The 13818-nt window shown below is 35.5% G+C and overlaps 1 protein-coding gene across 3 annotated transcripts; it reads left to right on the forward strand.

Annotated features, from left to right (window-relative positions):
* The first annotated feature begins 1583 nt into the window (after positions 1–1583).
* On the forward strand, positions 1584–11843 carry cacng1a (calcium channel, voltage-dependent, gamma subunit 1a). 3 transcript variants are annotated; one of them, XM_084127649.1, is made up of 5 exons: positions 1584–1989; positions 9232–9306; positions 9667–9804; positions 9967–10212; positions 11704–11843. In XM_084127649.1, the coding sequence occupies exons 1-4, from the start codon at positions 1755–1757 to the stop codon at positions 10194–10196; spliced, it is 678 nt and encodes a 225-aa protein (XP_083983775.1). In that variant the 5' UTR covers positions 1584–1754; the 3' UTR covers positions 10197–10212; positions 11704–11843. The 3 variants fall into 3 exon arrangements, with proteins under 3 accessions (XP_083983775.1, XP_083983774.1, XP_083983773.1); XM_084127648.1 differs by lacking the exon at positions 11704–11843 and adding an exon at positions 10487–11093 and having other exon boundaries at positions 1585–1989; XM_084127647.1 differs by lacking the exon at positions 11704–11843 and having other exon boundaries at positions 1585–1989; positions 9967–11093.
* The last annotated feature ends 1975 nt before the right edge of the window (positions 11844–13818 follow it).

The raw sequence follows: 13818 nt of genomic DNA on the forward strand, positions 1-13818 counted from the left end.
TATTCATATCAGATACACATTGTGTAAGTAACTTTAAAGTTTACTCTGTTCTTCTCACAGTTCACCAGCCACTTACTTTTATGTATTTCGGGAGAAGTGGATGAATTCACGTGTTGTAAATCCAACAGATCCGATTCTCTGAACTGCGTCTGCGGCACAAACTAAGATGGCGGCGCCCATCGCGCATACAGCTCATCTAACGCGATCGTTATAAAGGTGTTTAAACAACAAAACACTTCCACTTGCATATATTTGACAATCGGAATATCAGATATTTCATGCCATATCTAACAAATTTGTGAATATTTTGAATAAAAAAGGATAAATGACATAAAAGCAGATCATCATTCATTCAGCTCTGTTGTTGCTGCGGTGTGTCACATGACAAGCAATGACGCGTCACCATGGAAACCATAAAGTGACACATTCTAAATAACGGTCGCCTTGAAAAACTCACGCTGGGGGGGTCAGCCAGAATATTTTAAACTTACTTGTGAAAGGGTTAATGTATGCAGAAGTTATAACACTTTTCTCGCCATAAATTCGTTTCCTCGCCATGGCCAAACCGTTCGAGATATCAAAAATCTGTCCGTAATTTAGCATCCTCAATGTCTTGAGTTCATGCTGACCGAGTTTGGTGGTGATCGGATGAATTCTCTAGGAGGAGTATTTCAAATTCCAGAGCATATGTTTTTCAAACAACCCAATATAGCTGACTTCCTGTTGGGCTGGCATAAAACTTAGAGCATGAACGTTGTTCGGCCGAATAAGATCTATATGTGTACCAAGTTTCATATTAATTCATGCAAGCGTGTTTGATATATGGACCAAGTTTTCGGACCCCGTTCAAGAGGGCGCTGTTGAGCCCCCCTGCCACGCCCGGGTACCAGCTTCAGCCCAGCCCTGATGGCCGCGGGTTCTGACCTGTGTGCAAAGTTTCAAGAGTTTTCGAGCATGTTAAGGGCCCCAAAAGTGCTCGAAAGGTTGACAGAAAAATAATAATAAAGAATCCTAAGGAAAACAATAGGGCCTTCGCCCTTTCAGGGCTTGGGCCCTAATAAAAATAATCCTATAAGGAAAACAATAGGGCCTTCGCCCTTTCAGGGCTTGGGCCCTAATAACATAATGTAAGCTGAGCATGTCTGAATTCATAGTATTCATAAAACAGTAGATGAAAAGTACCCTGGTTCAAACTGCCTTGAGAATGTGTCTGGCCATTTATAACAGTTTTTCTGTTTGGAACAAAGGACAGAATCAATTCATCAGTTGTCCTACATTTATTAGATACTTCAGTGATCACTTTAATAAAATTTGTTAACAGTTTATAAAAACTAACAATATAACTCACGTTATATTCAATCCCACTTAATGCTTAATTCTGCTTGTCATGGAATAGACACGCCCTAGTTCACAGATGGTTATCTGATATGTCAACAGCCAGACATTAGACTCATAGCACACATTTATAGAAGCCCAACGTATCCCCTACATACCTCATGTGAGACAAGCCAGTTTGGTCATCAACTTTCCTGATGAGCCTCAACAGCTGCGACTTGAGTCTGGCCTCAGCATAAATACTAGGGCACTGCCATTTAGCCTCTTTTATCCATGCACAAGCACAGTTCTGCACTGAGCCTTTAAGAATCAAGTCTTTGTTATACACTGTCCAGATATTCAGTGATTACTTCACTGAAATAATTTTTCTCGTGTCATTTTTCATTTTATTTGTCTATTAGCATTGGATACCGGACAAAATGAAGAAGGAAACCAAGATAAAAATCTTGTTTTTTGTAATATTGGTGGGCTCAGTGTCCATGTTTACAGCAGTGGTGACAGACCACTGGGCTGTGTTGAGTCCTCGAGTGGAGAACGTAAACACAACATGTGAGGCAGCCCACTTCGGCCTTTGGAGACTCTGTAAGAAATACATCTATATTGAGGATGAAGAATTTGTTGGTAAAAGCTGTGGACCTATCAGCTTACCGGGGGGTAAGTGACAAAGTGAGAAATGTTGATCAGATAAACAGACCTTTCTGAATCTCTGGCTCAATATCCTATAAAGTCTCTGCATAATGATTGTTTAATAGTTTTATTTTATTTTTCTTTGTATTCACTAAATGAGGTGAAAATTGATAAATATTTATTTTTAAAGCATGGAAGCTAGTGAAAGTAAATATCGATGGTTTAAAATCAACACGTCTTCGGAGGTTAAATGTTGGAGAGCATGTCTTAACATAGACTCAAAATGTGTTTTACTCCTGAACATAGTATATGTGCAGGATTTAAGGTGAATTGCTTCAAGCTGAATTTTCCATCATCAAAACTTAGTCACAGTTAAGTACTGAAGTCTGCCTCTAATTAGATCAGGCTATTTGGTACATACCCCCAGATCTGTAAAGTGTTAAATAGATTTTTTTTATTTTACAACATAGTGTAAGCAGTTTTGTAACCAAAGCAGTATATAAATATGAATATAAAAATATAAATATAAATATAAATAATTAATTACATTTTTAATTCTTTGTATTAATTACCTAATAAGGATCTGTTTTAGATATATTACATAACAATGTTTGTTAATGTTATTAACTAATTATTTACTGGTACATAATAATTATACAGGATTTATGCAGGATCTGCACAGGATTAGGGTTGACATGTAGGGTCTGCACAGGATTAGGGTTGTTACTCATTATCTTAAAAAATGTTGCTCTAAAGGTCTGTGTTTTACATGGTTGAAAATTGTTTTGTTGACAAACATCAATTGTTTTTTTACGTACGATTATTTATTTGTTTGTTTATTTATTTTATAAAATAATGTATGAAAAGGCACAGATTTTTCCTTTACACATTAATCATGGACAGTTGGTACAACGGGGCTAAAGGCACACCTTAAGAAAATTGAGCTTTTCACTACTCCCATAGTGTATGATTGCAGAAAAAATATGTATGTTTTTATTGACAATTTTATGGAGCAACTGATTTTGTGTAAAAATAAATCATAAAAGTGGTTTGTTTAAAAATCTTATAAATGTATGAGGTGTAATTTAGGCCTTTTACCCCACACACAGGGTTCAGTCACTTTAGCAAAGTTTGTACTATTTCCTGTTTATTTTGATAGATACAATAATTCCTTTTTGTTTAATAAATGTAACGATCCACACACAAAGGAAAGGGAAAAGGAAGATCCAAGTGCAGTAATAATTTATTGGGCAATCCAAAATTGTAGTCTTCCAGGCAGAGGTCAAAATCCAAGTAATCAATCCATAAACAAGAACACAATCAGGAAATACAGGGAACGGAAGTGGCGTGATATAATACAAGGAATCCATGACAAACACTAGACAGGCAGGGTATATATAACAAGAACTAACAAAGAATAACAGGGAACAGCTGGGTACAATGATGACGGGGAACAGCTGAGTGCAATGAACAGTGATTGGTACAGACAAGGATTGTGGGGAATGCAGTTCATGAATAGGAAGACACCGTGGAGACGAGGACCTCTAGTGGACACCAGTGATACACAAACAGACACTGTGACAATAAATATACTATCATTAAATTATGTTCATTTTAAAAATACAGAAACAAAATGATTTAAAAAAAAGTAAAGATTCTGCAAGTATTGAATGAGATCCCATAATAAAATAATATAGCTTTACAGTCGTAATAAATAAATAGGATATTTTATTATATGATATGATTAATATCATATTTTTAAATATGATTGTAACGAGGTTAAATGTTGTGGGAAGAAGGAGGCGGGAACCGGCGAACATTCAAACACATTTTAATGATACAAATACAAAACGAAAGTAAAAGACAGCAGCCCCTCACGGACGACTACTGTCACAATAAAACAAAACAAAACACAACACAAGTTCAGGCCTGTCCTCTCTCGATCTCCACTGTCTCGCTCCCCCTTTATGCTTCCGCTCCTCCGGGACGAGACCGGTGCGTCGCGCAGGTAATCAGTAATCGCACCACTGGCCTCGTGCCGCTCTCTCACGGCCCTCGCCACAATGATGGTTTCATTATAACTTTGATATTTGATATTTACCATCTGACTCTTACCATGTCATGTCAACAAATGGAAAGGTCAGCCAGCTATTTTGTTATCATGTTAATTATTGTGCCTTTCGCCCCAACAGCAGGGGCGCCTTTTTGCTATAATTTTTAGCGATTCTCATTTGCTACTTAAATCTACAACATTTTAAAGAATGTTAAATATTATATCAATTTAGCACAGAATCAACTTTGCCCTGCTGCCCACAACTGCATCAAGGATTTCCACAGGCATCTTGAAAAGCTGATGTTTAGGAAAGTCCTGCGGCATGTTTTTGTGCCATCTAGTGGTTTAGAGGAGAATAAAATGAAATGCGCCTTTTACCCCGGTGCGCCTTTAACCCTGTTGTACCCTACTGTTTAAAAACCACCTTAAATAATTCGATAATTGAGTTTGTTAAAAAAAAGAGTCAAAAAGAGTCTTCCTGGAGAGTTCCTAGCTGTAATCTAGGCAAAGGGTGACTACTTTGAAGATGGCAAAATATAGATTATAGAAATTTAGATACAGAAATATAGAAGATACAATTTCTTTATTTAACAATTGTCATTTCTACATCATTGCTTATTTTTTATTTTAATGACTTTACTATTCTGTAGAAAATAGTATATAATAGTAGAAACTAGCAATAATAAATAATGATTAGGCATATCCAAACTTTTGACTTTGAGTGTATATATTGTTCACAAAAATTGGTGTAGTACAAATAGAAGGGAAAAAGAGACATGCCATCCTCCAGTCACACATTTTACTTGACACACTTGACACCAGCCTAAATTTTAAGCAATATTTGGTGACTAATCAATTTAATCGAAAGGTATGAATAATTGTGTCTAAACTCCCTTCCTCCTTCCAAAAATGCATATCCACTGTAATTATAAAACCAAGAGATAATCAAGAGATATTTTTTAGAGCTTCTTCAAAGAGAGAGTTCTATATCTATCTATCCCTTAGTCAGGCCCATGGCTTGTCTGCAAATCTACTGGGAATTCCCTGTCTGTGGAACTTGTTTTAGGTGCTATGACAGCTCTTGCATGGAGATCACTGCTAAGCACAATGACAGGATGTACCTAACAGGTGTGGACTATTTGTGTCTTTGAACATGAAAGACAAGGAGTGACAATGCCATGCCCTATAATACCATAACATATTTGAACAAAATAAAAATAACGCTGCCTTTTTTTTGGGCCCTTTCAAAAGCCTAACCTCAGAGTTAGGGGTGGGTGCCCACCTCTACACCTACCCCTAACTCTAACCCTAATCATATTCACCTGCTGATTTGTAAAAGTGTCCTCAAAAGTGTCCATGTTCACAATATGAGCTGCACGCAGTCGACATGCCAGCTTGTTCAGTCAACATGAGGACACCACATCCAATTTCAGTTAGGCCCAATTAAGCCTATTACCAGTTAGGCACTTTATTTTAACTTTTCTTAAATTTTACTTAATATAAATGCTTATCTGAGCTGATATGTGATGGGAAAAGGAAGAAAGTATGAGAAAGGTCGATTCGAACTTACGTCGGTCATGTAAAAAACTTTGTCCACTATCTTTACTCTTTCACCAAAGACAGGTTTGTTTTGCGATTTAATTTAATTTAATTTAATTTAATTTAATTTATTCAGCCTCTCTGAGCTGATATGCAACGGGAAAATGGAGAAACAAAGAGATTGGAATAAGGTGGATTTGAACATGTTTCAGTATTGTCAAAATCTATATTCACTATCCTTACTGTTCACTGCTTCAGTTTCTTTTTTAATTTTGTTGTCTCAACCAGAAAATGGTGGGTGGATTTCAAATCTGTTTAAGACATGTTTCCAAATGATAAAAAATTGGTCAAATAGAAAGTCTATAAAATGAGGTTGAATTTAACCAATTGATTGTTTTTAACACATGACAAAACATACCCAGCTGTGTGAGTACGTGTGTGACTGGTAAAATCTATAATTAGGCTGTGTAAATAGTCAGCTGTCCCAAGATGGGAGACACTCTTAATTTAAGAGTGGTACAATTCCATTTCTGTGACTGACGGTCACATCTGAGAGAACGGTATACCTATTGACCCTCAAATAATACCCCTCCGACTGTGGCCCATATCATTAAAATTATTAAAACTTATGGTAACAGTCACATGTTTTTGAGAACATATCAAGATTTGGAAATTACATAATTACTTTGGAAACATACAATCACATCTGCTGTATGACATGGCATTATACAGTCCATTACTTTTAACATAGATCCATGACAGTTTCAGGGAGTATGTAATGAATATTAGGAATGAGACTGCAACATTGTAGTATCAAATTTGTTCTGTCATATTAAAAAACTATAGACATAAATTATCTTGGACATTTATGCTTCTGAGAGGCAGTTTTTAGCCACTCAACTTCATTGCCAGATATTGCATGAATACAAGGCACATGATTCATTTAATACTGCTTGTAAATTTGGCACTCAATGAAAGGGTAGCTCTACATGCAACTCAGAACTATAGCAATATAGTTGTGAAACCAGACCTCATCTATGGAAGGCATTTTCTGCCAAATTTAAATAAATAAATTAAATGATTAAAATGAAAATTAAAACCAGATTAACGATTTCATTACAGAAAACAGTACGCAAAATATGTGACAAAATTGAGAATGAAATTAAATTATTTCATTTTCACAGCATTATCCCTGTCAAATTGAAAAATAAAATGCAGTTGGTGATTTCACATTTCATTTTCACTACAGTCTCGAGGCAAGACTGCCAATATTCAGTGAAATCCAAACGTGAAAAAGAAACTACAAATACAGTTTTTACAATGCTCTTTAGTAACGCTCACGCAATAATAGTGACACAATTCAAATACAAATGTAAATTTTCGTTTTCATTTTAATTCCTCTTTTATTTCACAGTTTTCATTTTCGTTTTCATTTTCAAAGACAACCTGCATGCAAATTATATGTTAATGAGTGGGTGTGGCTTATTCTAGTAACGGGCTAGAGGCACGCCTTCTGTAAAGCGAAGTCGTCGACATCCCGTGTGCATGAGTTGAATGTGTGAAACGAAATTATTTAAATGTGATTATATTGTAATCGAGACGACGAGATATGGCGAAATCTGTTAGTGAGCTTTTGCGGGAAGCTGCCGCAACATTAGAACATGGAAACAACCAGCCTGACCATGTTAGTTATGATGTTAGACTCAGACTAGACCATAATCGACGATGAGGTTCATTCATGTATTAGGCTGTTTTGGAAATTCAACTATTTGGGTGTACAAAGGTCTTAGTAACACAATTTCTACAACAATTATAGCCAGACATTAATACCCGCTAGCTTTAACCGAGGACCTCGGCCAATGTTTCATATTTGCGTCGTGCCTAACAACGCCCTTCAGCCGTGACTTATTCAGATACAGCACTAGCCTGTATCTGTCCGCTGTTTAACTGTTACGTGTCTTTTGGTTATTTTAAGTTTGTGTACAAAAAGAATCACAATACTGATTTTCATTTCCAGTAACAACTTCTGGATGAGATCGAGAAAGCGAGTGTACCTGCATTTACAGTAGGCTAGATATAGCATTTTCCTTCAGGTCAGTCCTATATTCATAATAAAAAATCCGTTTGAATGTCCGGTGTGATATCTTGTACTTTTAGTTAATAGGGGTTGTCTGTGCCTATAGTCATGTCAGTTGCGTCTTTCTTCTCTGTGATCACAAGTTTGAGTCATTTCAAAAGTCTTCTCTACTGACTGACTGACTCACTCATTAAGACAGTCTTTGTCTCCATCTAATGGAGAAATAATGTAACTTCTGTTGCTTTATGGTCAGGGACTTTTTTTTTTCTCCAGCTGAAGGAATTGGCTTTTAGTGATTCATTTTACTTCATGAAAGTTGCATAGATACATATGTTTCGGGATTAATATTTGTATTGCGTGGTAACCGTTTTATAAAAGCAGTAAGGTACTCTAGGCTAGTGCTGTATCTGAATAAGTCACGGCTGAAGGGCGTTGTTAGGCACGACGCGAATATGAAACATTGGCCGAGGTTCTCGGTTTAAGCCAGTAGGTATTAATGTCTGGCTATAATTGTTGTAGAAATTGTGTTACTAAGACTTCTGTACACCCAAATAGTTGAATTTCCAAAACAGCCTAATACATGAATGAACCTCATCGTCGATTATGGTCTAGTCTGAGTCTAACATCATAACTAGGTTATGAATTCTAGCTTTACAGAAGGCGTGTCTCAGCGCCGTTACTAGAATAAGCCACACCCACTCATTAACATAGAATTTGCATGCAGGTTGTCTTTGAAAATGAAAACTGTGAAATAAAAGAGGAATTAAAATGAAAACGAAAATTTGCATTTGTATTTGAATTGTGTCACTATTATTGCGTGAGTGTTACTAAAGAGCATTGTAAAAACTGTATTTGCAGTTTCTTTTTCACGTTTGGCTTTTCATTTTAATATTGGCAGTCTTGCCTCGAGACTGTAGTGAAAATGAAATGTGAAATCACCAATTGCATTTTATTTTTCAATTTGACAGGGATAATGCTGTGAAAATGAAATCATTTAATTTCATTCTCAATTTTGTCACATTTTTTGCATACAGTTTTCTGTAAGGAAATCGTTAATCTGGTTTTAATTTTCATTGTAATTATTTAATTTATTTATTTAAATTTGGCAGAAAATGCCTTCCATACTCATCAGTCATTTCTGTAAATAAAACAATGCAATTCCAGGTAAACAACACCAGGTTGCAATATTTTCCCCCTTTTTCAAATAGTGATTGAATACATTAGGCAGAAGCTAATATTGCTATGCTTTGATTCAACAGTCTTTGTCATTCTAGCAGCCTCATGAAGCCAACTCCGAGTCGTTTACAGTTGTCAAAATAACTCACCATATATATTTAGCTGCTCCTGAAATTAAATGGGATGTAACCCCCCAACCCCCCACAAACCATAAACCAATGGAAAGCTTATTTATTCAGCTTTAGGGTGATGTATACATCTCAATTTCAAAAAATGGATCCATGTGACTGGTTTTGTGGTCCAAGAAGGTCACATATCATCAATAGTAGCCAGCAAATAAAGGAAAATACATTTCCCCTTGAACATTCTTACATGGGGTTTCATTCAAATGTATAATTTAAATAAATGTTTTTTTTTCTCTCAGAAATTAACTGCTCTTACTTCAGACACTTCACACCAGGGGAAGATTCTGAAATCTTTGAAGTTAAAACTCAGAGAGGTAAGTTCATAGTCAAATCAATTTAAGCCTGGACTGACTTTATACTGTATTGGTTGGAGAATGCTTTTGTGCACCATTATTTTCTTCTGCGGCATGTACTGTAAGGGTGAAGCAGTGGAAGGAACATATAATGAAGGATGAAATAAGAAAGAATCACAGTGGAAGAATCATAGTGGACAGTTACCCTGTTTTTGGAGGAAATACAAGAGTGTGCAGAGTATAGAAACTTTTTATAGAGGCTTCTAGGGAAATAGTTCTGAAGCATGAGTCATATCATATTTGAAAGTCATTGTCATTGACATTTGATTCACTGTCATACTTTAAAATAGACATGGTGCTCTTTCTGATTTCTCTACTCAGAATACAACATCTCAGCAGCAGCCATAGCCCTCTTCAGTCTGCTCTTCATGATTCTGGGCACATTGTGTTTGTTGGGTTCCCTCAGAAAGGGAAAGGACTATCTGTACAAGCCTGCTGGCATGTTCTTTGCTTTTGCTGGTAAGATGGAACATCTAATCACAGCTTCATCTGCCTTACCTGAAACAAAACTATAGACAGCCAGATATATAAACATTCATTTTCCAGATTCCACAACTTTTTTACATTTGTGGAAAAGCTAGAGAAATCTTTAATAATATCTTTTCATATTTTTGTACTCAGGTCTGTGTGCCATCATCTCAGTAGAGGTAATGCGGCAGTCAGTCAAAAGGATGATAGAAAGCGAGGAAACTATCTGGATCGAGTATTACTATTCTTGGTCTTTTGCTTGTGCGTGCACGGGTTTTGTCCTGCTTCTCCTCAGTGGAATTGGTCTACTGCTTGTCTCCATGCCACAGATACCAAGAAATCCATGGGAAACCTGCACGGACGCTGAGCCTGAACAGATATAGAGCAATAACGCAGCAGGTAAACCATTGGCTCACAATATACCTAGACCTCTTTGATACAAAGTGAGATCAATTTGACTGGCACTGAACAATATAGGTGTGTAAGACCAAAATCATGCCAGCAAGTAGCCAAGCTTTTCAATCTTTATAGTATTAATTTCTATATAGGTAACATTTCAACACCATGAAGTATAAAATCTTTAAATGTAATATGAAGAGTGCAGCTGTCTTTATGAAACTGGAATTTTTGTGTAACAATTCTGTACATAAACTTTCCCTGTATGTCTGTTTAGGACACTGGAATGGTTTAAATGGAGAAGGGTTGGAGAACAATTGTGATTGTAAGGGCTGAAGTGTTTATTAACACCTGGCTAACATGTTCGAAAGATGATGTATTTGGAAAGTTCATCTGCACTAATTTGCAGATGGGGAATATTAAGAAAATAATAAATCTCAATATTCAGTGGTGTGTAATGCCACAAAATTTTGCTCCAGAAAGCATTATTCACATCCTGTAAATGGGTTTAGTATGTTTTTTTTTCTTCTTTTTTTTCTTTCAGATGTGTAAATGCTGCTTTAGTTTTGTGTAAATCTAATTTTAATAATAATTTTAACAATAATTATCTTTTGCCTTGGGTACAGAGTTGCTCTCAACTGCCCTGAGCAGAATGTAAATGTTTGGTCTGCTGTGCTTACTGAATGATTGGCCAGACATTTTGGAATATTGTCAGATCTTGCAGGTGTAAAGAAAAATGGCATCAATTTCACCCTTATGTGAAGGAGTAAAATTACTCTTAGACTTTCCAAGTCTACAGCTTCCTGAAATGCACCCACAAACTGTGTTTACATGCTTAAAATGGATAGGTGTTCGGATAGATTTATGAGATTGTGTAAAATTTGTTTCAATATATATATATATATATATATATATATATATATATATATATAGAGAGAGAGAGAGAGAGAGAGAGAGAGAGAGAGAGAGAAATGCCCAGTATGATTAAAACATATATTAACATTAATTCATATATTAACTACAAATTTTAATTCACAAGGCTTTGTGACATTAATTACAATTTTACAGAACATTCTAATTTGCTTATTTGCTTATTATGTCTTATTATAAAGTTGGCTGCTGGATTTTGAATGTGAGGATCACTGTCACTGTCACAGTCACAGTCACACTGCCTAAACAAACACCAATGTGGTGTAGGAGCCATAGCCTTGTGGGCAGCGCTCCTAGTAATACATCCTTTTGGGTAACCCAATTCAAGTCACTGATTCCTGATCATGTTCCCCTCTCTCCTCTCCTCTCCCTTCATGTCATATCTATAATAAAGACCAACAATATAATAATAATAATAATAATAATAATAATAAATCTTGGTGTTTTTCTGTTTGTGGTGGCAGTTAAAAGTCTTTAAAAGTCATTTACTGAGGCAGATACTTAAAAATGCAATGTCACCGTGAATACTTTGTATTTATTCATTTTGATGTTGTTTGCATGCAGAACAAGAGGCCATGGATATTTGGATCGTGTTATGCTACCCAACAGAATTGATGTATTTCTGATATTACCCATATGCCATGTATTTCTAATAAAAAGAATAGGCTAACTCCTGTGTTCATGGCAACATTTATTTTGCCTCTGTTATTGTGTGATTCATTAAAAAAAATGGCCTAAATAAGATTTAGAGTCACAACACTGATTTAATTTACACCATGCACCAGAGGTTTTAATATTCAGGTTTTCTAATTATTTTTAATATTTATATACCACTGTATGAATTTGATGTATGGAGGTGGATGGTGGAGGGATCTCTGACTGTTTATTTGAAATGGGCCTCTGGTTATGAACGCGAGATCATTAATTCTCATGAGAGATGCACAATGCACCACATCAGTTGTCTCAGCTGCAGATATATCTTTTCAAGGGTACTGCTGTTATATTTTTATGTAACACCTCAGGGAATTCATTGGATAGAGACATCAAGACTCTAGAGAAATCATTTCTGGGTTCCTTTTAAGCTTGCAGGATGCCAGCTGGACAATGCTGAAGTAGGTACAGAAGCAGACTGTACCTTTAACACAGGGGTGCTGTCCAAACTCTGTCCTGGAGGGACTGTCATGCAGAGTTGAGCTCCAACTTGCCTCAACACACCTGCCTGGAAGTTTCTAGTATAGTAAGACATTGATTAGCTGGTTCATGTGTGTTTAATTGGGGTTGGAGATAAACATTGCAGGACAGTGGCCGTCCAGGAGTAGGTTTCGACACTCCTACTTTAGAGCTTGAAGATTACCTCTATTGACAGAACCTACACACATTATCATTCCATTGTAGCCTACAGACACAGCCATCATTTAATTTAAATTAAAATATAATTATAATTTTAAAGTGGCAATTATCATTGGCAGGGACGTGCACAGACATTTTGAGGGGCAGGGGCTCAAGTGAAATAAAGGGCATTTCTCATAATTACGTATTTTTTTTCTTTTTTTAAACAAAAAAGTATATATATTAACGCAACTCTGACTTCCTTTTAAAAAAATTAATTACAAAAGTAAATTAATTTTATCTTCCTCAAACTCACGCAATTGTTTCATTTTCAAAAGATGTCTACAAAATAATCCGTTCACACAGAAACCATGGTCTCCTTAGTATTCACTAGGTTTATAGAGCAGCAAAGCAAACCATTCCACAATGTGCATGTTTTGAAAACATTTTCTATGCTACTAGTTTCAAGTATATATGAAGAGTTCAGATGCAAAAGCCTCTAAGTGCCATCTGAAATTTTCTTCTAAAATGAGCTTTTTTTTTTCAAGTTCAGTAATTTAACTTAAATGACAATTAATAGGTAATTTCCATTGCCAGTAATGTGAAATAAGTGAACATAAACATACAATCTTGATAAAAATTATCATTATAAGGAAATTTCAGATGGCACTTAGAGGCTTTTTCATCTGAACTCTTCATATTTAGAATAACCTAAATAACTGCATCAAGCAGAGGGGCGTGTTTTACTAATAATTTGTTTATTTTTGCACAAGGCACTACATCGTTTTAATTATTTTGGTGTTATCAGAATACATAACACTTTAAAATTAAACTTCCCAAAATAATTGAGTAAAAATTCAATAAAAGCCAATGTCAAGTATGTATTTGTGGTTGTATGGAATACTATTTTATAAAGGTTTAGAGGAAATAAAAAAAGTTAAATTACTCATAAATAAAAAGTTAATTTATAAATATTGTTATTTTGAATGTTTAATGTTTACTTATTTCTACTCAGTTTTATTTATTAATGTACCAGATGCAGTTACTCAGATTTACTACATTTTTTAGAGTGTATCCTCCATCTGTTTGCATCTGTAGATTTCTTCTAAATTCACCAATTTAGATTTCTAAATTTCAGGGGGAAAGACTCTTGATGTAAGTCATTAACTGGAGACGTTCTGTATGCAAATTAGGCGTCAACTAGTTAAAATGCGCACATTTGCATCTAATTAACAGGGCAATGCAGGTACATAGGATAAACAAAATAACTAAAGCATATCACCTGGTGGTGATATATGCTTATTTTATTAACTTATTTTATTACATGGCTTGGTTGAATTCCAATGTAGA

The sequence above is a fragment of the Abramis brama genome (genome assembly GCF_963993115.1).
Source record: "Abramis brama genome assembly, chromosome: 11".
Classification (NCBI taxonomy): domain Eukaryota; kingdom Metazoa; phylum Chordata; class Actinopteri; order Cypriniformes; family Leuciscidae; genus Abramis; species Abramis brama.